At 40.6% G+C, this 22,763-nt stretch overlaps 1 protein-coding gene across 4 annotated transcripts in view; it reads right to left on the reverse strand.

Moving 5' to 3' along the window:
• LOC125892134 (dedicator of cytokinesis protein 3-like) overlaps nucleotides 1-22,763 on the reverse strand; it is a 67,568-nt gene that overhangs the window by 36,061 nt on the left and 8,744 nt on the right. For 3 of the 4 annotated variants that reach the window (XM_049581922.1, XM_049581920.1, XM_049581919.1), the window contains exons 2-13: nucleotides 22,440-22,523; nucleotides 20,483-20,523; nucleotides 18,200-18,255; nucleotides 12,891-12,987; nucleotides 9,730-9,878; nucleotides 6,621-6,705; nucleotides 5,240-5,281; nucleotides 2,976-3,130; nucleotides 2,770-2,851; nucleotides 2,622-2,682; nucleotides 2,389-2,536; nucleotides 1,235-1,323 (exon numbers count right to left, since the gene is read on the reverse strand). In XM_049581922.1, coding sequence (XP_049437879.1) covers nucleotides 1,235-1,323; nucleotides 2,389-2,536; nucleotides 2,622-2,682; nucleotides 2,770-2,851; nucleotides 2,976-3,130; nucleotides 5,240-5,281; nucleotides 6,621-6,705; nucleotides 9,730-9,878; nucleotides 12,891-12,987; nucleotides 18,200-18,255; nucleotides 20,483-20,523; nucleotides 22,440-22,523 — 1,089 coding nt within the window. Of the gene's footprint in view, nucleotides 1-1,234; nucleotides 1,324-2,388; nucleotides 2,537-2,621; nucleotides 2,683-2,769; nucleotides 2,852-2,975; nucleotides 3,131-5,239; nucleotides 5,282-6,620; nucleotides 6,706-9,729; nucleotides 9,879-12,890; nucleotides 12,988-18,199; nucleotides 18,256-20,482; nucleotides 20,524-21,030; nucleotides 21,101-22,439; nucleotides 22,524-22,763 lie in introns of those variants that run through there. The other variant, XM_049581923.1, reaches the window with a different exon arrangement.

Consider the following 22,763-nt stretch of genomic DNA (forward strand, 5'->3'; position numbering starts at 1 on the left):
AAATTTGAAGCTACAGACATGAGTCGATTAGCTTAGCTAAGGGCAATTTCTATTTCTTGGCCAGGAGCAGAAGTCACAGCTCCCGGCCAAGAAACAATCCCCCCACGTAATCCCTCGTAAAGTGTAGTCTTCACACCTCTGTTTTTCTTCTGTATAAAAACGAAAGAGCATGGATTAATTAATGAGCTTTAGAGGTGCTGGTGGGCATATTCTTCTACCTTTGGACAGGTTCTCACTGTTTCTGGTCTTTGTGCTAAGCTAACTGTCTGTCTAAATTCTAATTTACTATACAGACATGAGAGCTGTATCATCAAACTATTGGGCAAGGAAGTGAAAATGCCAAATGTTTAACTACATCCTTTAAATAAGGAACCACAGGTACTTCAGGGTACTTCATCACATTGACGCAAAAATAATCCAAAGTGTAACTTAATACAACTAAAGATAATGAAGGAATAATCACCTCAGTATTTATAAGTCTTTAACAATCAATAAATGTTTATCATCTCATGGTATAAATTATCATACAACTCCTACATTATCCAGAAGAAAAATTATTCAGTCTGAAGGATGATTTTAATCTTTTTTTTCTTTGTTTTGTTTAGTTCATGTCAGCAGCAGAAAAAAACAAGTCCAGTTCTTAATAAACAGACTTTGCTGGTCACAGTTTTCTTTGGAACTAATTTCTATGACGGAAAGAGTCACTATAAAAAGTGTAGACCGCATGTTCACCATGACACTGTGTCTAGAGGGACATGTTGCTGCTGAATTTTTTCAGTTTTTCGGTGCTTTATGCACATGAAATTCCATCTCTGTGGTAGTGGAATCGAGACAGAAGTCTTAAAATCTGGGCGAAATATGATCAAAACTATGTGTATGTCCAGATACCAAAACATCATAACTGCCTATCCTACTCTTAAGACAATATATGTCTGTCAGCAGTCCCATGACCAGTTGGCAAATGCCCTTGAAGGAATTATCCTTCACATCTTTCCATCGAGGCAATGGGTGACTGTTTACGAAAAGACCTAAGACGTTATTTGACTATTTGTTCGCAGCCCTGGACTCTGACCTGTTTACTCACCGTGGCCTGCTTTGGATAAAAACTTCAGCAGCAAACATTTACTTTGCTTTTAACTTTTATCTCTTTAAATTCAAACCAAAAGAAAAAAGGTGCAACTTTAATCCCATAAAGAGCAAACAGGTAACAGATCTGTAGAGACAACATATTTACCATAGTTAGTGCTGGGAGCTGAGTACTTGGTGTTGGACTTGCGGATAATGTTCTCCTGTATCTGGTACCACTCGTTCTCATTGTTACATCTGGAGAGAAAGACAGTTGAGTGGGGCTGTTAACAACGCACCCATTAGTGAGTCCAGATGGAGGGATCGGGACTGTGTGCATGGGGACTACATGAACAGCGTGTGTCCCAGAGCCGATTTCCTCCTGGAGAAAAGGTAGCAGCAGGGGGAGGTGCTATCAAGCAGCACATTAGCCCAAATGCACAGCTCACTAAGCAAACCTGACAGCCAGCTCTCTACCAGCCTTTTTCATTACTGTGGGCCCGTAGGCCCCTGGGATGGCATGGGGAAATGCACAGACTGGAGCGTTATAGGAGCCGACAGTTTGGAGGCAGCTCAGCACTGAATCACTGCTTGCTTTTTAAAGGAAAGAGCTCTTCGCCGCAGCAGAGGAATCCAATAAAAACGACAGCTTTCTATTCTGGAAATCTTTATTTCACACCGAGCTGTAAAGCTATCCTGAAAATACTACACAAGAAAAACATCACACACAACAGGATGGCAAAGTGTATGAATGACCTTTGACCCAGAGAGGACGCTGACACAAGGAGAGATTCTAGCTGTTGACTGACAAGAGAAAATGCTGAGCTTGGTTTTTTTTTCTTTGTCCTCTAACTTTGCTCAATTATCTAAGTGTCATCCCTCTCAGTCTCTTCCCCTATCCTTCTCTCTGTCTCCCTCCTTTACTGGGTTGGCCAGCGTACAGGAGCGGCTCTCTGTGGCGAAGCCTAACAGAAGCAGCCAGATTCACAACACGCCAAGGGCCCTATCTCAGGCCCGGGGTGAGCAGCTATTGATTTTCCAGAGGACACTTCATTATCATTCTGGTCAAAACACACCAGGCATCAACACTGAGGCACTAGGTTGTCATGCACAACATTTGCAGAACATTCACACATTCCCGCCTTACTGCATAGACTCTTTTAGCTCTAATTCCAAAAGCACAGAAGCCATGCAACCACTGAGCAATTACACTGACCATTTTTATGATAATATTCTGTTTCACACTTTAAAATGCCAGAGGAATAATTTTTGTGCTGCTGCATTTATAATCAAGAGGAAAAAGAGCTTCACATGAATACTCACGTGTAAACTTTTAACACAAAGTCTTTCTCCTCTTTGAGGTCTGTGATGGTGTGGAAAACATCACTCATGGCGAGAACAGCGCAGCCATAAGGTCGTCTGTACTGCACATGAGGCGGCCCTTTCTTTGAATCATTTAGCAGCATACGACCTGGAAATTAAAAGCAGAGGGACGCGCTAAGAAGAAGCACCAATGAATGAAAACCCTCTGTCATTAAAGACTGTTCTTTATTTACCAGTTCTTATGACATGTGCAACAATGTACAGGTCTCTCTTCAAGTCTTTACTGCTCAGGTCCTGAAGAGGAAAGGGATAAAAACTATTAGCGGGACAGTTGAGATGTAGAATATTTTTATATAATGTTTAGAAGGGAAAATGTGTTACCGTGAAGAGAGCACACAGACGATCAACCTTCTCTGGATTCTTTGGTCCTCCATTTTTGTTCAGTTTCACCATGAACTTCTCACTACAAAAGAAGCCAGTTCACAGCATCAGAGTGTCTGTCAACTGCAGAACACCTCAGTCAATCTGCCGGACAGAAATAGTGTGTTTGCCCTTGCATGCATCGTGAGATCGTTCGGGGCTGTTACCTGATCTGTTTGGCCTCGCGAGTGTCATACAGAAAGAAGAAGACGTCTGCGTCCTCGCTGATGCTGTTGTAAGTAAAGCTCTTCAGATTGATGAAGAGGTGGTGCGACACGGGGACACGGCAACCGTCACCATGGCGCTGTCTCGTGCTGTCACCCTGGGAACGAAGAAGAAAGTGACCGCTAACAAGACGGGTCCTCACTGCGAGCGAGGCCAAGTACCTGCCACTCTGTATATAGATAAGCTTATTTAACAGATCAATGGGTGTACTGGAAGGGGTGAATAATTCATTGATATATGCTCCACAGTGTATTTCATCCTGTCACATGTGCATGTTATTTACAGTAGGCTCAGAGGACATGCAGGGTTACAAGAAATGATGAATGAATGATGGAAACGGCAGCTCTGGTGAGACTGTATTCCCGTGATGTTCTCTATTTATATGATGTGTGACAACTGTAGCCATTACTAAATTATTATTAATATATCAACATATATATAATTTAGCTGGTTATAGGAGCTTTCAGTCATGTCCATCTCACTCTTCAAGGGTATAGTTAGATATTTTGGGAAAATACGCTTATTTTCTTTCTTGCCGAGAGTTAAGGCCCTGACACACCAAGCCTATGGTCGGCCGTTTGGTCAATGTTGGGCCGTCTGTTGCCCTTCTTTGCGTAGTGTGTCCCGCATCATTGGCATTAGTCAGCCTTTTGTTGGCCCTTGTTGCCTGTTTTTTGGCTGATTCAGCATGTTGAATCAGCGTCAGAGCCGGCTGAGCTATTGGTGAATGAAATAACTCGGATTGGCAGTTCAACTCAGTGCACAATAAGAGAATCGTCATGAAGACATGAGATCAAAATAAACTTGTTATATGAGGTAAGATTATTTTTTTAGCCACTGAGCTCTTATCAGAAATGGTTTGTCATTGTGTTATTGTTTACTAGTGCACGGTAAATATCCTTTTTTCTTTCAACGTCAGGTTGTCTTGACGGCTAACTCGCATCTGGAATTCATCCCGTTGGTCTCCCACTTTCCCTTTTTCAATGACTACTTCCACCTGCTTAAATGTAGAGTTATTTCCTCTCATGCAGGCGCAGAACGTATGTGCTCGTTGGCTTGTTGGCTGTAGATTTTACAATGTGTTCAAATGCAACTTTTTGGCTGGGACACAGGCGACATGAGGCGACGCAACAGTCAGCCTTGGTTGCCACTAGTTGTTTGATGTTGGTTTGGTGTGTCTGAGCCTTTAGATGAGAAAAACATTGATAACTGCCTGTGAAATATAGAGCTACTGTCAGCAGCCATTTAGCTTAGCTTAGTACAAAGACTGGACACAGAAGGAAGCAGCTAGCCTGGCTCTGTATGTAAATAAATGACATGTTGTGGTTTCCCAGGAGGCTAATTAGTTAGCTTTTAGAGGTACTTGTAAGCATGTTTTGTTACCTTCAACCAGAGACAAGCTAGCTTCCAGTCTTGAGATGTACTAGGGTTTAGGTGGCAAAATAAGCCATAAATTTCATATTTAAAAACAGCATCTTAATCTCTTAATGGAGTCAAAATGCACCAATCTTTTAAAGGTACACTATGCAGGACTGTTTGTTACTGTTGTACACATGCTCACCAGCAGAAGTGAAAGTAAAAGTCAACCCCAGATTATCTTTCGCTTGGCGTTTGACCTTGCTATATTTGTGTTTTGTTTTTTGGTGCCTTCTCTCTTGGATGCCTGCTGCTTATGGTCTGGCACCTGGTCACAACATTTTTTTAAAGCCCTGACCTCCCCTAACTGCTGTGAGGGTACCCACCTGGAAATGTCCCAAACACAGAAAATAAGAAGAAAATATGAAAATACAGGCAGAGGGCAGAGTCTTGACATTGTTTTGTTTTATAGAAAAAAACCCTGCATAGTGTATCTTTAGGTGTTTCTCCATAAATGAAATTCAGAGGACACAGCTATCTACCCTGCAGTACCATTGGTGCATACATCTTAGGGCATATGTGGCCCCAGTGGGAATCAACCATCCCACTCTGGCAGCAATAGTGTGAGGTTCTTATGGAGCATGGCAGTGACACCTTGTAATTTTAATTTCATATGAAAGGCTTTTAACCCTACAAGCTCTTATCCTTAGTGCAATTAGAGAAATTCCTGGATCACCAGGTCTAAAGGTGGTTGTGTACAGAGAGAAATCTAAAATGAGAGATGAAGAGGCTGGCACAGGATGAAAGGTTCGGGTGATTTTGTAAACAAACAGCTTTGAAAAGACTATACCTGGTTTGTGCTTTGCTGACCACAGTGTCTGCTGGATACATGCTAAAAAAGAGCGAAGTTCAAAGGAAAGATGTCAGATCAGTCGGCCCATTCTTTACTCTTCCCACACAGCATTGAACTTATTTACCTTATAGCAGCTTCAGACACACACTACCTGAGCGATGCCTCAGTTGATGCCTCAAATCTGACAAAATTTCACCTACGTACGTAGTCGAGCAGCTATACTACTGCTCCTGCAGCGCTAAAAGAAGCCCACATGAGGCAAAACGTGAGCGTGTGGGAGAGGAGAGGACAAAGCCAGTATCGCCCACACACACCTCTCAGCTCAGCAGCCTGAAAGAACTCCTCTACTCCTCTACCTGAAGAGGTGCCAAGGCCTTGTGCCCTGCCAAAAGCAAGCTCACTTTCATCGACAGAGTCAGGAGGCTTTTTGGCAAGGAAGAGCTACGCTGTTGTTTCTGTACAGAGCATTTAGTGCACAAACATTCTGCGTGCAAAGCTGAGAAACATGGCAATGGGATAATGGGAGGCTGCAGGGCAGTTGGAGAGTGTTTTGATCAGCATATGGAGCTTCAACTTCTGACCAGAAAGGATCTCCCTCCTAGATAACAGTCTCCAGTAGTATTACATTAGATTTCATAACATCTGTGCTGTAATCGCATATTTCTAAAATTGGATCTGCTTCAGTACATCTCCTAAATCTCCTCTCACTCTCTTTCTCAGTCTCTGTATACGTTTGAAAGTCCCATGTCACTGAAGCCAAAATACATCTGAGGCATTATTTATCTCTGGAAATATGTCTCTAGTCTGGTTGGTGGATTAAAGCAACCAAGACTAAGATATGCAATTTATTTTTCAAAACAACGATAAAAAATTGATTCGTATGTATTTTCCCATCGCCTCACCTGGGACTGTCACTTTGCATTATGTCTGCATTGCTTGCTGGCAATCATGCTTGTGAGAGTCACGTGCAGGCAAGGAAAGGGACACACTCAATATGGCGGTAAGATAAGCATAAAGAACAGGTCACATGAGGCAGCTCTAACAGCTGAATCGCGCTCTCTCTTGTGAGTCACCTTCTTATGGATGATTTGATAATCGGTACACTCACACATCCCTACACATTCGACAACACATTCTTATATGCAAAAGCAGGCGGTGAAAATAAAAGGCACAAAAAAAAGTAAGTATCATAGTATGTAAAGACAGCATCGTCTGAGTCACTTCAACAGACATACTGTAGCATGTGCATGCTGCAGAACTGTACTTAATTATTGTTCATAGAACGCACATTTACTTTATTAATTCATAGTATTCAATAATTCATGGGGTGAATTTGCACAGCATGCAATGGTTCAAGAATATTTTCCATCCAACATACCAGTTTGTGTAGCTCTGATACGCTGATCTGATCTGGATCCACCATTTCAAACTCTTTTCTGGGAACAAGGTCTAAGCCGAGGTGCCTGGTGAAAGAGGGATTAGGGGTGTATTACAAAGAAAGTGAGCTTTTCAAGATGATAAGAACTGTCCAAACATATCTCATTCAACATTGTAATATATCTAACATCAAAACTAGAAGCATCCCTTCATAAACAGGCTTTTGTACACTTTCATAAATACTGTACCTGCATCTAATAATAGTATTTCTGTTACATGCTACTTTGCACCACTAAATTTAAGAGGAAAATTTTGTATTTGTTTTACTTCACTCCATTTGTCTGATATCTATAGTTACTATAGTGTACATAATAAAGTAATAATCTTGAAGATTTTCATTCTAATAAATGTCTGTTTAGTCACTATCTATTGCTGAATGAGGTAGCACAACAGCGAGTGAGCCTATGGCCTATTGACAAAAGCCTTTGCATTTGCAGTATTACAAACTGGGTGTCTGAGGTGACATTTCCAGGAAAAATCACAAGCAGCGCGCAGTTGGTGACGCCTTGACCATAACTCAGCAGTCATTTGTCCGTCAGAGAAGGTAGCCATACTGTTTGGATCTCTTGGAAGTGAGATCCAAAAACACACCTGCAATTACCATTTATTGCCAAAGAGAATGAAATAGAGATCTTCCAGATTGTAACTTTGAGGGCCCTGACACACCAAGCTGACCATCAGTGATTGCTCTGGTTTTTGTGATGTGTCCTGCACCACTGGCACTAGTCGGATATTGTTTGGATAGCTGTTTTTCAGCTGACTTAGCATCTTGAATCATTGGCAGGACCAGCAGGACTGTGGGAGCCTGCTGGTGAGCGTAATCATTCTGATTGGCAGTTCAGCTCAGTGCACGAGTTTGAAAAGCAAACAAATGACTAAAGTCAAGAGGGTGTGAGATTGAAACAAATTTATTATATTAGGAAAGATCATTTTTTTAGTTACTGAGCTTTTTAGCAGAAACGGTCCTTAATTGTTTGTGTTATTGTTTGCCAACGCACAGTAAATATCCTTTGCTCTTTTAACACTGGATTGCGTTGTTGATGTGCTAACTGGCTAACTAGCATCTTGATTCCATCCTATCAGTCTTACAGTTTCCTTTTTCGAATGAGGATCCGCCGCCTGCTGGTATGGGGAGTTAGTTCCTCTCATGAAGACTCAGAACATAAGTGCTAATTGGCTGTTGGGTGCAGTCTTTGCGGTGTGTCCAGGTGCAGCTATTTGGCTTAGACACAGGCGATGTGCAGCGACGCAACAGTTGGCCTTCGTCACCACTAGTTCTTTCATTGTGGTTGGTGTGCCTGGGCCTTAGAGGGATAGTTTGACATTTAGGAAATTATGTTTATTTGATTTCTGGTGGAAAGTTAGATGAGAAGATTGATAACACTCTCATGTTTGTACAGTATATGTGAAGCTACAACCAGCAGCTGCTTATCTAAACAGTGAGCCTGGCTCCAGCAAAGTCTGCCTGAAAGCACCTCTTAAGCTCACTAATTAACATGTTATGTCTTTTTTGTTTAATCTGTACAAAAACTGAAGTGTAAAAACGACAGTTTGCAGTTTTAGTGGGGGGGTTATGTGCCAGACTATCTCTTGGCTAAGCACACTCGTCTCTGCTGGTTGCCTGGCAACTGCTCAGGGACAAGAAATAGTTATAGCTAATAGTGGCGTATTTCCCAAAATGCCAAACTTTTGCTTTAAGAGTTTAAACACAGGATTATTTCACTAATTATCAGTGTTACAGTAACTCCTCAACATTATTTAAAGTTGTTAAGTGTAGCTCCACCTCGGCCAGCTACAACACTAAACTCCTGCTATTAACGCATCCATTACAATAATCAATGATGTAACGTATATATCACTCTGAGAGGGGCCATTCTGCATAATGAGAACATTTCTTATTATCATCATTATCATTAGATAGTGTTTGTTAATTTAAACTGCAGCAATGCATCATGAAATTATCATTATGTTTTGCTCCCTGAAAACAATTAGCCGTCAGATGAATGCAATAGGGTACAATATTGACAATACAAGAGAATGTAGTGGAGTAAAACTATAACGTAACAAAAATGAAAATACAAGAGAAAAGTATTTATACGTATAGCACTTGAACTTTTGTTCTTATAAACTGTGTTCTATATCAGCTCACTCCAGCTACAGTTTGATGTATCGGTATTATCTTCAAACAGAAAACTCAAATTTTCACAGCAGCACCACCACATTCAAAGCCCAATTTTAGATTAGTCTTGTGCATGCGACATTTTTGGCATCTTTGGAAACATTTGGATCTCAGAGCGAAATTGGGATTTGTGGGTTTGAACAGTACTTATCCACTCAACATGAGTTTGCATTTAAGAGACCCACCAAAGAGTGTACGGGATTAAAGAGGTGCTGGTACAGTGCTGAAGTAAATGTTTCCTCACACCTCTGGTTCATGCTGCTGTATATCATACTGTAACCCTTTACTTAAACAGAGTTGTGCAGCCTCAAATCACTGAGGACTATCAGTGCTGCTGTGATCTTTTGACCATGAAATTAGATCACTACAGCTCTCAGGTCAGTGTGCACTACAGAGCACTGACCTCAACACGCATGGTGCACAAAATACAGTGTACTGCAGGCTCCACTCCTGAGGTTTTTTTCATTCTAACACATATATTTCAAGTGGATATCTGTGTACTTTTGTGTGTAATTGTGCAATGAATCTTACAATAAACTGACAGATGGCCCCTCCACATAAAGTTCTTCCTTGGCCGAGCTGCAGCCCTCACATCTTTATCTCCGTTATGGATGCCTGTCACAGCTCAGTTGGAAGGAGTTTAAGACTGGCAACAGTAAGAATATGGCTTTACAGTTCCTCCAGGGGGATGTGCATTGACTTTAAGCCGCTTGAGATTCACTCATCTGCTAAATGACCATAAAATTACATCATAGCGGATGCTATTTCCCACCCACTCATCCAGGGCTGTAGATCTCTCCAGTGCCAAAGAAATATTGCATTCCATGATCGCCAATCTCGGCACAATGCGCTAAGCACAAGAGTAACTCACTCGTTGCCCCAGTCGAGCCGTACAGTGATGTGCCTCTTGATCTCACGAGTCTGATCCTGGGCGAGGTGACCCTGGATCAGCTGCCGACGCAAGTCGATGAGCTCGTTCATCACGTGACGCAGCTTATGGAATAGATCCACCTTGTGTTTCTGTTGAAGCAGCCAAAAAAAGACTCAGTTAGGATATGTGATCTCCTTCTACTACAGCATTTATCTAAAAATTATTAAAGGGGACCTATTACGCTTATATTCAAGTTCATACTTGTATTTAAGGTTTCTACAAGAACATGTTTACATGCTTCAATGTTCAAAAAACACTTTTTCTTCCTCATATTGTCTGTCTGAGAAGGCTCCCTTTAGTGCCTGTCTCATTAAGCCCCCCTCCTGAAAAAGCCCATTCTGCTCTGACTGGTCAGCATTTCTGGGTCTTTTCTATATTAGCATCTCTGCACTGTCACTGCAGCCAGGGTATGACTGCAACAGACAATACCAGCACTTTTTACTATGACCAAATCACCAATTAAAGCTTCTAAACACAACTGGACATGTTCCAGCAGGAAAATGATCTGAAATCCGGGACATCAGCGACCAAGTAAACATGTCTCCCTGACGTTAGCATTTAGCTCTAGATCTTATGCAGTGCAGCTTCTGGTTTAGCCCTCCACTTACATGAATGGTGTAAAAATGATTTAATCGTGCAGCTTTTCTAGACTTTTGAAATGTTATCGGACCAAATGGGTCAATTTCCAATAGTGAAACAAGTCATTTCGCAAGGGCTGTGACTAGAGGTGTACCGATAGCACTTTTTCCTTCCTGATACCAATTCCGATCCCTGAACCATAGGTATCTGCCGATACCAAGTACTGATCCAATACCAGCGCATAAAATAAAAATGGATGGGATATGAATTGTTGTATGTCTCAACTCCTACAACTCTCTGTAAAATATTAAGAAATTAATACATAATAGTAGAATGAATGCCATAAAACTTTTTTTATTATTATTATTATCCAGTGTTGACACAGATCAAGACACAGGTTAAAGTGCAGCCACACAATTTGGTAAAAAAAGACATCTTAAAGGCAACAGTAGAATGCTTTTTAAACTCTGCTCCGTTTCCATTTCGTTTGCCTGTAGCGTGCGTATGCGTAATGACGTGAGGCATTACGTGGTATTGGATTGGTCATAGGCTGTACTCACTGACACCCGATACCGCATTTTAGGCAGTATCAGAGGCATTTCCGATACAAGTATCAGTATTGGTACAACTCTAGTTGTGACGCTCACTGATTTACAGATGTCTCTTTCACAGTGTAAGTAAATGGGAAGAAGCCTTTTGGGCCCTATGGCATCATGTGACAGACCTGAAAGTTGTAATTCCACATTTGGCCACTATATAAAATTGGCTCCATGTCTGGTCCTGGAAGTTTGAAGCACATGACCATATAAAGAACTCTGGCAGACTATGACATCATACTGTCACCAGAGTAGAAAAATCTGTTGGAAACGGTGTGTTCAAAACCGTAGGAAACCTGAGATTCTTGCTTATAGCTTATTATTTGAAACTTTAGCCACATTTATTATGAACATCCTTCATTGTAAACAAAATATGGAAAAGCATAATATGTCCCCTTTCGTTAAATTCTTCCCAGCATTTACTTGATATCATCTGTTGTGTTAATTTTATAGCATAATTTTATAACTGCAAGGCTGGACACTGAGAAAATTGAGAGTCAAAATGCAGGGTTTTTTTCTAAAATCAGACTCTGCTGATTTATTTAACATTCAGTTGAAGTATGATCAAGACAAAATCACGTTCCAACCACTTCTGCCAGCCTGCGCAGGTAGCAGAACAAATATGTGCTGCTACTGAGATTTAAAGCCCACTGGTTTTGTTAATGAAACAAACAAATAAATTCCCCTTGCAAGTCTGCTTTGACCTCCTCACAGTAATGAATTTCATCACCACTTCTCGCAGACCAAGGACAACACTTTTAATTCGGGCATTTTCTGTTCTCCCTAATGGCATGACAAGTCCACATTACCACTCAGGTTTGTTTACATAAATGCAAAGATTAAGCGGCGCCACAATGCCAATGTAAATTTAATGAGGATAAACACTGCATGTTCTCAAAGGCTGCTGAAAAACAAAGATTTTTGTCAGGGTTGATGAGCCCTTTCGGGTGTCTATTCTGCGGGGCTAATTATGTACATTATAACAGATACACAGTTATGCTTAGGCCATTGCTCCCTGAAGTAATGCCATGAATTGTAATTGGCAACAATAAGGTGAAATGCATCAACATCTAGCCAGTGCTACATCCTATTATTATGGATGCAACTGTGGCAACATGGCCCATATCACACAGGGGGTGAGCACCAAAACGAGCACTGTTAAATCAGCTCTTCACATTAGTCGAGCTTCAGAGGAAGTTACATCACCACACCAATGCCTCGGGCTCCTTAGTTGCTCAGAGCATGAGCAGTCCTCAGTGAGAGGTTATGTAAAAACTCGCTGCCAGCTCCGCAACGTATCCACTCAGCTCCAAACTCAAAACCCTACCAACCACTTCTGCCTACCCCCTCGACATGTAGCAGGATTAAGGATGCTTTAGGTTTCCAGTAATCACTTTTGCCCGGCAAGTAAAGGCTGACTGAAGGTGGCGAGAAGAGCTGGATCTTAGGATGATGCAGAAACTACAAGAGGCAGGCTTAAATCAATCAATGGCTGAATGACACAGCATGAAATTGCATATGACAGGTCTGTAGGCCATTATCTGTGTCCAACCACCATTTCTGTTTCTACATAGATAGTATATGAAAATGTAGGGTGACAGTCAGAACGACATGCTATGGGGAAATATCTAAAGGAGCTGTCACTGTATGTTTGGGCTGTATCTCTTTGGGCTATTCACTATACTGCTGGTTATACGAGGTGTTGAATTAGGTGCAGGGAAGAAAACATACTGGAAAAGCTTATTCCACCAAACCCCCTAAGGAGGATGCAAATGAAACAACGATGGGTGTAATTTCTTTTTGCGAGAGCTGTTTTTTCTCCCAACTCCCTTGGAAATCTTGTTTGTGTTAGATCCAGTCTCACATTTATTGCTTAGTGTTTTGTTTGAGGATGAGTGAAATGTATTGTAATACAGTGTTACTGACCACATAGAGCTGCTTCCACAAGACCCCCCATTCCTGCAGTGTGGAGGTGGTCTCTGTGATAATAGGGTCCTCCAGGGGCACCACTGTCTCACACAGCCTGCAGAAAAAACACATATATGAAAGTGAGTAAACACAAGGAAAAACACACAAATATCAGTATTGGTCAGTAATGCAGTGTTGGCAGATTACTTGTTTCAGTAATGTAGTAGTGTAAAGGATTAAAATTTGAAATTCTGTTGACCCCTGATGGATTTTTCTTTTTATCTTGGTGTTATTCAGTCTGTTTACAACATTCAGAGCACATGTATTATTCAGAGTCTGAGCCGGGATTGTCTGCACACGGTTCTCAATATGGAGGTGGCTGAAGTAGTAGCTAATAGGGATGGGTCACGATTTTTGAATTTCGAATAGTCATTTTATTTTTGAAAAATCGATTTTTTAATGCGACTATTACTATTCACCGTCTTATTTCCCCCCCTTTATTTGACATGCAATTCAGCTCCTAACCGCACGAGGGCAGTCTAGGATTGCTACATCAGTGTGAGATGGGTTACCAGCTAGTTTGATGCTCTTCTACAGGAGAAACATGCAGAGACTACTACTCCCTGAGGAATGTCCGCAGTCATTCAGGCTTTCATAGTGGAGCGCACTTCCGCGCTGTAGTTTCTTGTAAAAATATCCGTGAAAAATCCCCGCGTCCGCTTTGAGTCCGCGTGGACCTCCGCGGAGTCCGTTCCGCCCGAGTATGTTCGGGCCTTTAAAGATGAATGGATCTCTGTGTGCAGGGGGGGATTATTCGAAAAATTGTTGAATAGTTGCCATGATTTTCGAATAGTGTTTTTGTTTGTGTTGCCCATCCCTAGTAGCTAACAGTGCTAACAACAGCAACAGTGCTGACAGAGCTCACAGTATAACCTAGGGGGGGAACTAGAGGGTGAGAACTATGCTTCTGCGATGATGCTGTTGCTATTATGAGCAGTAACTGCTCGTAGCTGCCATATGAGTGCAGTGCAGAGAGGCAGCAATTAGCTAGCCAGTGGGACACACACAGGGACTCACATGATTCACTACACCTGCCTGCTGTGCAGAAGGAAGTAAGAATCTACTCATGGACAAGAGGCTCGTGCTTGTGAATGTGCAAGATGTAAATATCAATGGTGTCTCCTTGTCTGAGCTACAACGTTAGCTAGCTATGGTGTGCTAGGCGCTTCCTTTTGTGCGGTGATACAGTTTGTGGGCTAAAGAAAATATTTCCTACATGAAACTGCTCACAACAGGGTTTGTGGATTATCTTAAGTAAGCGGGTCATGATTTTTGGAAAGACACAATAATGTTGAATTTTTCAAATATATTTTTTGGCACTTTGAGCACCACAGGCCAAGTGCCATCTACGTTCATTATATTCAAGAGAAGGCAGACATCTCTACAGCCGTTATCTCCAACAGTTGGCAACTCACACCAAAACAATCTAAACTGATAAATAGCACTACAGGCAAGAGGAAAATATGTACTTTTGGTTTTGGGGTGAACTGTCCCTTTAAGCTAGCTGTTGAAGGAGAGTGAATAAAGTGCTGCAGGGATGATGTTTATTTGTAAGCCAACACGGTAGTTAGCGTCGCCCTGGTTCTCTTGTCAAAAAGCCAATGACATTTTTCCATTGGATTTTGGATTACTGCAGAAAATAATCTCTGTGGCAAACAAACATTTATGATACTTAGACGTTTTGTTCAGCAAGATAATCTTCACAAATGAACAACACATTTATTATTTAAGCATAAATGCAACCTCCACAAGTAAAAAGCTAATGTTAGGCTATAGACATGCTACACTACAGTTGCATGACCTTAACATTGCCACCACAACGAGGCTGTTAAACCGTGTTTGGCGTGGTGACGCTCTGTAGTCTCATTCAGCCACTTGTTAGAAACTGCCTTTTTCAAAACACATTAAAGCTTTAAAATTCATGAGTGGGGTCTTGACTGACGTATTTCAGGTCAAAGAACAAAATGTTAATGTCTCTTAAGCTTTTGTTGACCACAGACCTTTTTCCAGGCATCTAACCAAAAACCCATTGACTTTGAGGTGAGGGAACCACAAGTGCTAAAATGCTAACTCATTTCCAGGTTTAAGGACTCTTCCTGTACCTCTCTATACCCTCAAACCATAGGCTGCCTGCCTGTTAAACCACAGCATCTGATGTTCTACTAACGTAACGTAACGTAATGTGTAAGTTATTAAAATTTCAAGGAGCTGGCTCAAGACTGACATATATAGACACATACGAAACCACATGGATATATGTCACTGCTTGAAACCAGCTTTTTAAAGAAGAAACAGCTATGATATGACAAGGAGGTAATATCATAAAGAGTAATGAGATTTTCTCTGCCTGCAGTTAGGAACGGAAGTGGAGCACTCGAAAAACCACAACACACATCCTTCCTGTGTGACCACACTCTTAGGGAAACATTACACCAAAGGTTAGATCTCTTGAAGTCACTGTGCTCTGGCCTGTGCTGCAAAGAATTATCTTTAATACTGTACCCTTGTTTTTGCAACAAGGGAAGCATCTCCATCCATTACATAATGAGTCAGGGTGATTGTCTGTGGCACGGATGCTTTGGGAGAACCACAGATATGCAGTAGGTGTGTCACCTCATTAACTCCATGAGACAGCAAAGCACTTTTCCCAGAGTGCAACTCCTAGAGCGACGAAGTATAATAATGTCAATTTCCAAGTCTGCACTTTTAATTGTTTGAGTGCAAACGAGAGTCCTCCTGCTATGTGGGAGCTCAACTGGAGGGTGGTGATATAACAGCAAATATCCCATATCCCAGTCCACACTGAGCCACAGCTCCCAGTCTGCAGATTTAACATCCATGAGTTTAGGCTGATAAAGAGCTCTGCTGCCTGTTTTTGTCTTCGCCTTTATTGTGGCCTCTACAACCGGGACCAGCTATTGTGACGGGAACTCTAGATGACTGCCACTGTGTGTGTGCGAGGGAGTGTGTGTGTATGTGCATGTCAGCAGCTGTCCAGTGGTAATTGTCTTGAAGATTGGATCGTCACAGATCATCACACTCTGACACTGATGAGTTGATGAATCTATATCACACTGCCTGTGTAATGAGTGAAGAGGAGCTCCTGACTAATATAGAATAAAGAGAACTGTTGTTTTTTAAAACATCATTACTAATATGATCATCCTGCAATATGTCTCAATAACCACTGCTGATGTTGTTTAAGGATGTTCCTAACGACTAATTTCCCTGACGTTAACACATAAGTTAAGGCTACTCAACTAGTCTAAACATAAGAAACACTCAGGAAACAATATTCTTTAGGAAAATGAATCTTTAGGAACATGCCTGATTATTACAACAGCATTTTCACTAGGTGAATGCAATCGCATAAAATAGTAAAAACTTGTATAATAAGTTTAACCGACTACAACAGATCATCAGTATTTTCATGTGCACCTCTCCGCCTACATAGGACAGGGTTCCCACACATTTCTACCAATGAATTTTAAAAACTTTTCCATAATATTTTACCCCATATCAATGACTTCACTTAAGTAGTTAAAAATAGGTAGCCTTACATAGCAAAGGCGCAATCGTGAGGCTCTTACTCCAGTGTGTTATGCCTTAAGACAGGCACTGTAGCAAAAAATGTAGCATGGAATATGAAATGAAATGCCTTTGTGTCTACACATACAGTAGACACAGAGCTGTAACGTTATCTGGCCTGGCTATGGCAGGCATAAAATATGTGCTTTTCCCCCTTTAACATGGCTGACTAGAGCCGTTTCCCCAATGTTCCCAACATCAAACGTTTTGGTGCAGAGCCTACATTCAGCGTGGATAGGGTCTGCCTCTCTTGAAGCCATGTATTACATTTGTCATTTGAAAGCCATATGGTATTAAAGATATACTGTGCAGGATTTTCCTTAAAAAAACAATGTACAGAGTCATACAGAAGTAATTTCTCTCAATTATCGTGTATGACCTTCTGTCTGCATGTGGCGGTGTATTTTTCTGCAGAGACGAGGTCCTTTGCCTGTATTTTTTTTTGATTTTCTGTTTTTGGGATGTTTATGAGCGTGTACCTTTATAAAAAGGTATTCCGTAAGCAGCAAATGTAGCAAAGCAAAATGCCAAACGAGAGATATCTAGGGTGCTGGCGAACAAATTCACCATCACTAACCGACAATCCTGTATCGTATGTATGTACTTTTAAACAAACTCTTTCCAGGCATTTGCAGATAAGTAAACTGCTTGCGCCTGCCAACTTTACTTGCTCATTGACATTCCCATCACCAACTACACCAGTGTGTCTCAGTCATGCAGCACAGCGCTAGATTTTAAATTAGTAATTAGTTATCACACCTAACACTAGACATGTTTTGGGTTTTTTTAATATATATTTTAAACAACAGCCAAACCAAAGTATATTCAAAACTTTTCCAAAACATTCTGTTAATTACGAACCATTTCCAGGCCTGGAAGTTTTTCTAATTTTATAAAATTCCTAGGAATTTCATGACTGTGGGAACCATGATAAAATTCTACATGCTACAATAAATGAAGATTTTATTTAACTTCATTTGGAGATGAGATCCTCCTCATTAGGGCTGGGCGATATATCCTAAAAATTATATCACAATACATGATATATATCTCGATATTTTTAAATCTCCTCAAAAGCAGTTCCTTGACTGGGAGACAAAATGAAACATAACAATATTTCTGACCAAACACCCTCTCTGATGCAACAAAGTCAGATTAATAATCATCAATATTATGGATATAACGACTAAGTACGTTTAGGCAAGTGTTCAAACATATAAAACGTCTGGTAAGTTGATAAATTTACATCACTTTGTCATATTTCCCCTTGTCTTTAAAACAAGAGGAAAACACCATTTATGCCATATCATGATACTACGATATCCAAAATCTAAAATGATACATCATCTAATATCTTGATAACGATATAATATCTTCATATTGTGCAGCCCTACTCCTCATCTGACTCACACTGTACATTTGTGAAAATGTATTGACAATATCAGAGAGCAAATCAACTGCAACTAATTAGTTTATGTTGATTTACTTGCCCCTCTTGAGTGTGTCTCACTGTGAGTTCATCTAAACTTTACTATCTACTCTGGCATTTTTTTATTTGTGGATAGATCAGGGTGAGGTACATACTGAGTTCAAAATAAATTTTAAAAAAGTTGGATAAGTGCATCCCTAATTATGATGCTGTGCAAGCTCAAATAAAAACACTTCATCATACAACTCACCCTCTGTTGGTCACTGTGGATTTCTTCAAGTGGACATAGCTGACTGGGAAAATACCCTGTGGACAGAGAAAAAGGAGCAGAGATGTTACTGAGTGTGACAGGATCACGTTCTCCATTCTCCTGCAACATGTAACCAAAATGTACAGTATTGTGTTGTGTCTGTGTTATTAGGTAGAACTGTGTTGAGTTGAGATTACACAATTCTGCTGGCAACACATTATATGTTGAAGGAAATGCGAGATCACACTTCCCTTATATATTTATATTTTTGACAATTTCTGCTTTGCTGTGTGCTGACATTTTCTGCCATGCAAAGGAAAAAAAAGATACTGTTCGCACACACTACAGAGACGAGAGGCAAAGCAACGTGCAGGAGCCCCATTGTGGCTTGGCTTAGCAGGGGAAGGGCATGGGAGACTGAGTGGTGCCAACTGCCACCCTTGCAGTTCATCTTTCTTATTCTAATCTGCCAGATGTGAAGAATTGGCCACAGTGAGCACAACTAATTCTCTCAGCAGAGAGAGAGTATGGGGGCGATTGAATGTGGGCAGCAGAGTACATAACAAAATGGAGGGGTGTTAGTAAGAACTGTAAATAGCTGATGAAGAGTAGAGAAGGACAGCATGTAGCCACTAACACCTACATTTACCAGGACTGGACAGCTTTTGTGCTTTCTTTAAAACATTACAGCAGCATCACATAACACTCCAGTTTCTGACATTTCAGACTGAAGCAGTGGACATATGAAAAAACAAAAAAATCACCTGCTGCTCTCATGTTTCTGATACATCCGGTATCTGTGTCTCTGTACTACTGTTTGTATTGTGGATATTTAACTCTCCGACTTTGTACAACAGCTCTCCAGCTCTGCTACAGGTTATCAAGTCTGTTACAAACAGTCTTTACTGAACAATCAATCCAATGGGAAGCAGATGTGTCAGTCGTATATAATAACCACTTACTGCAGTGCAGAGTATTGATCTCTGTCAGCAGTGATGGTGTTGTATTATTCCGAGTTCTGCACCTATGGTCTCTACTGAGCATTGTGCAGCGAGAGGATTTATCATAATGATGCTGCATGCACTGACTGTGAAGTGAGAGGTTTGGATTATATTGCTCCGTCCTGCCCTCAATCTTAACTTTCCCTCCGCTTTGATCAAAGATATAACACCACAACAAGTGTGTGCTGCATCTCTCCTGCAGAAGTCACTGAAGGATACTGTTTCTTTAGTGCTATGGGATACAACTAAAGTGGATCTTTGTTTTATTTTTTATATAACTTTTGTTTTGTAAAAGGAATGGTTATCAGATTACTAACTGCACCATCTGCTGGCTGAAAGGAAAACAAAATTTGGATTTTCCAAAGAATTCTGCACAGGTAAAGACGTATGTAGGTGGTGTAGTGGTAGTTGATGAGGTGATGTGGGTACTACTGGGTATATAGCTAGGTTATCATTGAGAAAGTGGGTATACACTCATAAATTTCAATGGCTTTTAGGCTGATACGTGAATTTACTGTAAACAGACAGAAAAAGGTGAGTATAGCAGTGTGGAGTATCCATGATGCTCTGATAATCTGTTAAGTGCTGTACTACAATTTAAAAGAAATAATGTATCAAGGTGTGTATGCAATGCAATGCACATACAGTATATGTATTCTATCTATTCTTGTCTTTTTTTTATCATATTCACCACATAGTTTTTTTCCCACCATTTGAAAATAACATCTTGAAGATGGCACTTCATTTGGTGCTTTTGTGCTATGAAGTCAGAATAACTTGGTTAAAACGGTGTCTTTGTGAAAGGAAATACAGGTCAGGAGGTTTCTATTTTTGTCAAATCAAAGCTCTATTCAATAAGTTAATCAGTCATTAAGGCCTTTGTTGTCTAGACAAAGTTATTTCAGGGATGCGCATCTCTCACTTCACATATCATTCACAAAAATGCATTGGTCTCTGATAAAAAAAAAAAACCTTCGTGTAGAGACCACTCTGTATTACAAGGCAGTTTCACCGATGTTTTGGTGGCTTTGTGTGTTTAATAAAATCTAGGTTAAATTAAATACAGATTGTCCAACCATTTATTTAGTTTACAGTCTTCTACATTATTAATGTGCGCCTACACATTTCTGCTTATTTACAATGCAAAGAGTTTTTTGTTATGTAGGAGTCTAGCTATGCCTTTTATTCCACTCTCAGTAAATTTAAATGTAGAATACTGTATGTAGCCTGCAGGAATCCACACAGTGTTAAACCAGTAATGTGTGTAAGCTGTTATAATTACCTTGATAGAAGGCTTCTTGGTGGAAAAGCCTCTGTACCAACCTAAAGAAAGAGCAAAGTGCACATCAGAAAACCACTCTATCTCACAGTGAAACAGTTTTGTATACAGTATGTGTCATGACACCATTTTGCAGTGGAACTTGATAACATGGTAGCCTTCTGAAGAAGTTGAAGGTCAAGTATACTAGCCTTGTTTTTAAAAACAACTCAAATTAGTTTGTAGTTGAAATGTCAATATGAATATATCCCCTACTGTTATAACTTTGCTTTTATCACAATGGCTATCATACCTCTTTTGAAGTTTATTCATGTTTACCTGCTAAGCCTAATAGCTAACAATGTTGTTTTTTCACACCGTGTATAAACTTAGCTAACTGCGCATTAAACTTGAGCTGGCTTCGACTAGCTTTGTCTAGCCTAGCCTAACCTAGCCAAGCTTAGCCTAGCCTAGCCTAACTTAGCAATGCTACGGCAGGTCCTCTTTTTCTTTATGATAGTTTCAACAAAATAAGAAAAATATGCCTGCCTGTCTTTTTAAGCAAAACTTACTGTTTTAACTGATGCCGTGAATACTTCGCGGTCAGTCACTTCATTAGCCATTAAATAGTAAACACATCTGTAGAAGCAGTTCCATTAGCCGCGATTCCGTTTGCTAGCAGCTAGCTCGGTTACGTCACTGAACCAGTATGATGGATAATAATAAAGTTAGTGGCTTTTTAGACACCACTGCCTGTACGGGGGAAAAAATAATATGATTATATTATAGTACATGTGGCATAAAATGAGTATGATAGGATTCGTGTTGGTTATCAACGTTTAGAGTTTGTTTAAGACCTCCATTGATTCATCCTGAAGCAACATCATAAACTGCAAAGAGCACTGTAACCAGGATTTGAGAAATAGGCCTACTGTGGGCTTGAGTCAAGGTCCCTACAACCACCTCACCCAAAATCTGAAAAAGAAATTCCCATTATTTAGATTTTTCATTATTTATTTATCAAGTTAGCTTCAGTGATCTTTTCTCTGATTTTTGTTTAAAGGAGCAGTGTGTATGTTTTAATGGCATCTAGCAGTGAGGACTGCAGACTGCAACCAGCTGAAACTTCTCCAATGCGGCAGGGGTGAACTCCTGGTTAGGATTCCTGCAGGTGTTCAGCATTTGGGAGGTTTCTACTAAGAGCCGAATTATCCGCAGAGGTCTCTTCCTCTCCGGAATAAATGGACCGGGTGATTAAATCCAGTAAAAACACTGAAGAAAGCAGTTTTACCTTAAAAATCTTTTTTTTTTTTTCTCTGACGCGTTTTGGCTTGTATCAGATGGGCTGCTAGCCCAGCACCTGCTACTGTGTGCACACCTTTTTTCTGAACATTCAGGATGTTTTCACCAGGAGCTGAAATATCCACAGAGGTCTCTTCCTCTCCAAAACCAGCAGCCCTCAGTGATTTACACCAGTAAAAACACTGAATAAAGCAGCTTCACCTTAAAAAATCAGTGTTCTTTTGACGCTGCTTGTCACAGACGGGCCTCAAACTATGGTGGCCGATGTGAAAATGCAAATGGCCCTATCTAGGCTAATGTAGTAACATGGCAGTGCAACGTCAAACTAAAATGTGTTTAAGAAAACTGCCTCTATTATCCCTGTAATTAATACCAGCAGTTCTTAACAGGAATTTTTCTGAAATCTGAAATAGACCAGTGAAATGTTGTGTTAATGTTTTATTTTTCAACATAAAGGTCTACATGGTGTTTCAAAGCCGTCTTCAAGCTGCTGGGAATAAAGTTCTGGTGGAGAAATACTGAATTGTTTATTCATTTATCTGGCCTAAACGTAGTCGCATTTAAATACTAACTAAATTCCTAGAGGGACATGTAGGCCCTGAAGGAAAATGACCACCTTAACAATCAAAATAATTGTGCCTCTGTTAATCACATTGCAGTGCCAAAGGAGATGTTTTACCTTCACTCTTCTCCAGGATCTGTACAGTTTCCCCAATCTCCAGGACCAGGGCCTGACATATTGATGACCGGAAGTTGCAGATCACTGTGCAGAAAAAGAGAAAACAATCATGAGACAACAGTGTTGAGAAATATTCAACCTTATAGTAGGTGAGTGTCAAGAGATATTACATTACGGATAAAATCCATGCTTGGTTTCAGCAGTGTTGTGACCTCTGATTAAGCAAGGTGCCTCCCCTACACTGTGTCTCCACACAGCATGTGCTTTGGGGTTGTAGCTGGGCTTTTAATAAGCTGTTTAATGCAAACATCTAAACACAGTGTC

The sequence above is a fragment of the Epinephelus fuscoguttatus genome, linkage group LG7 (assembly GCF_011397635.1).
Source record: "Epinephelus fuscoguttatus linkage group LG7, E.fuscoguttatus.final_Chr_v1".
Lineage (NCBI taxonomy): Eukaryota > Metazoa > Chordata > Actinopteri > Perciformes > Serranidae > Epinephelus > Epinephelus fuscoguttatus.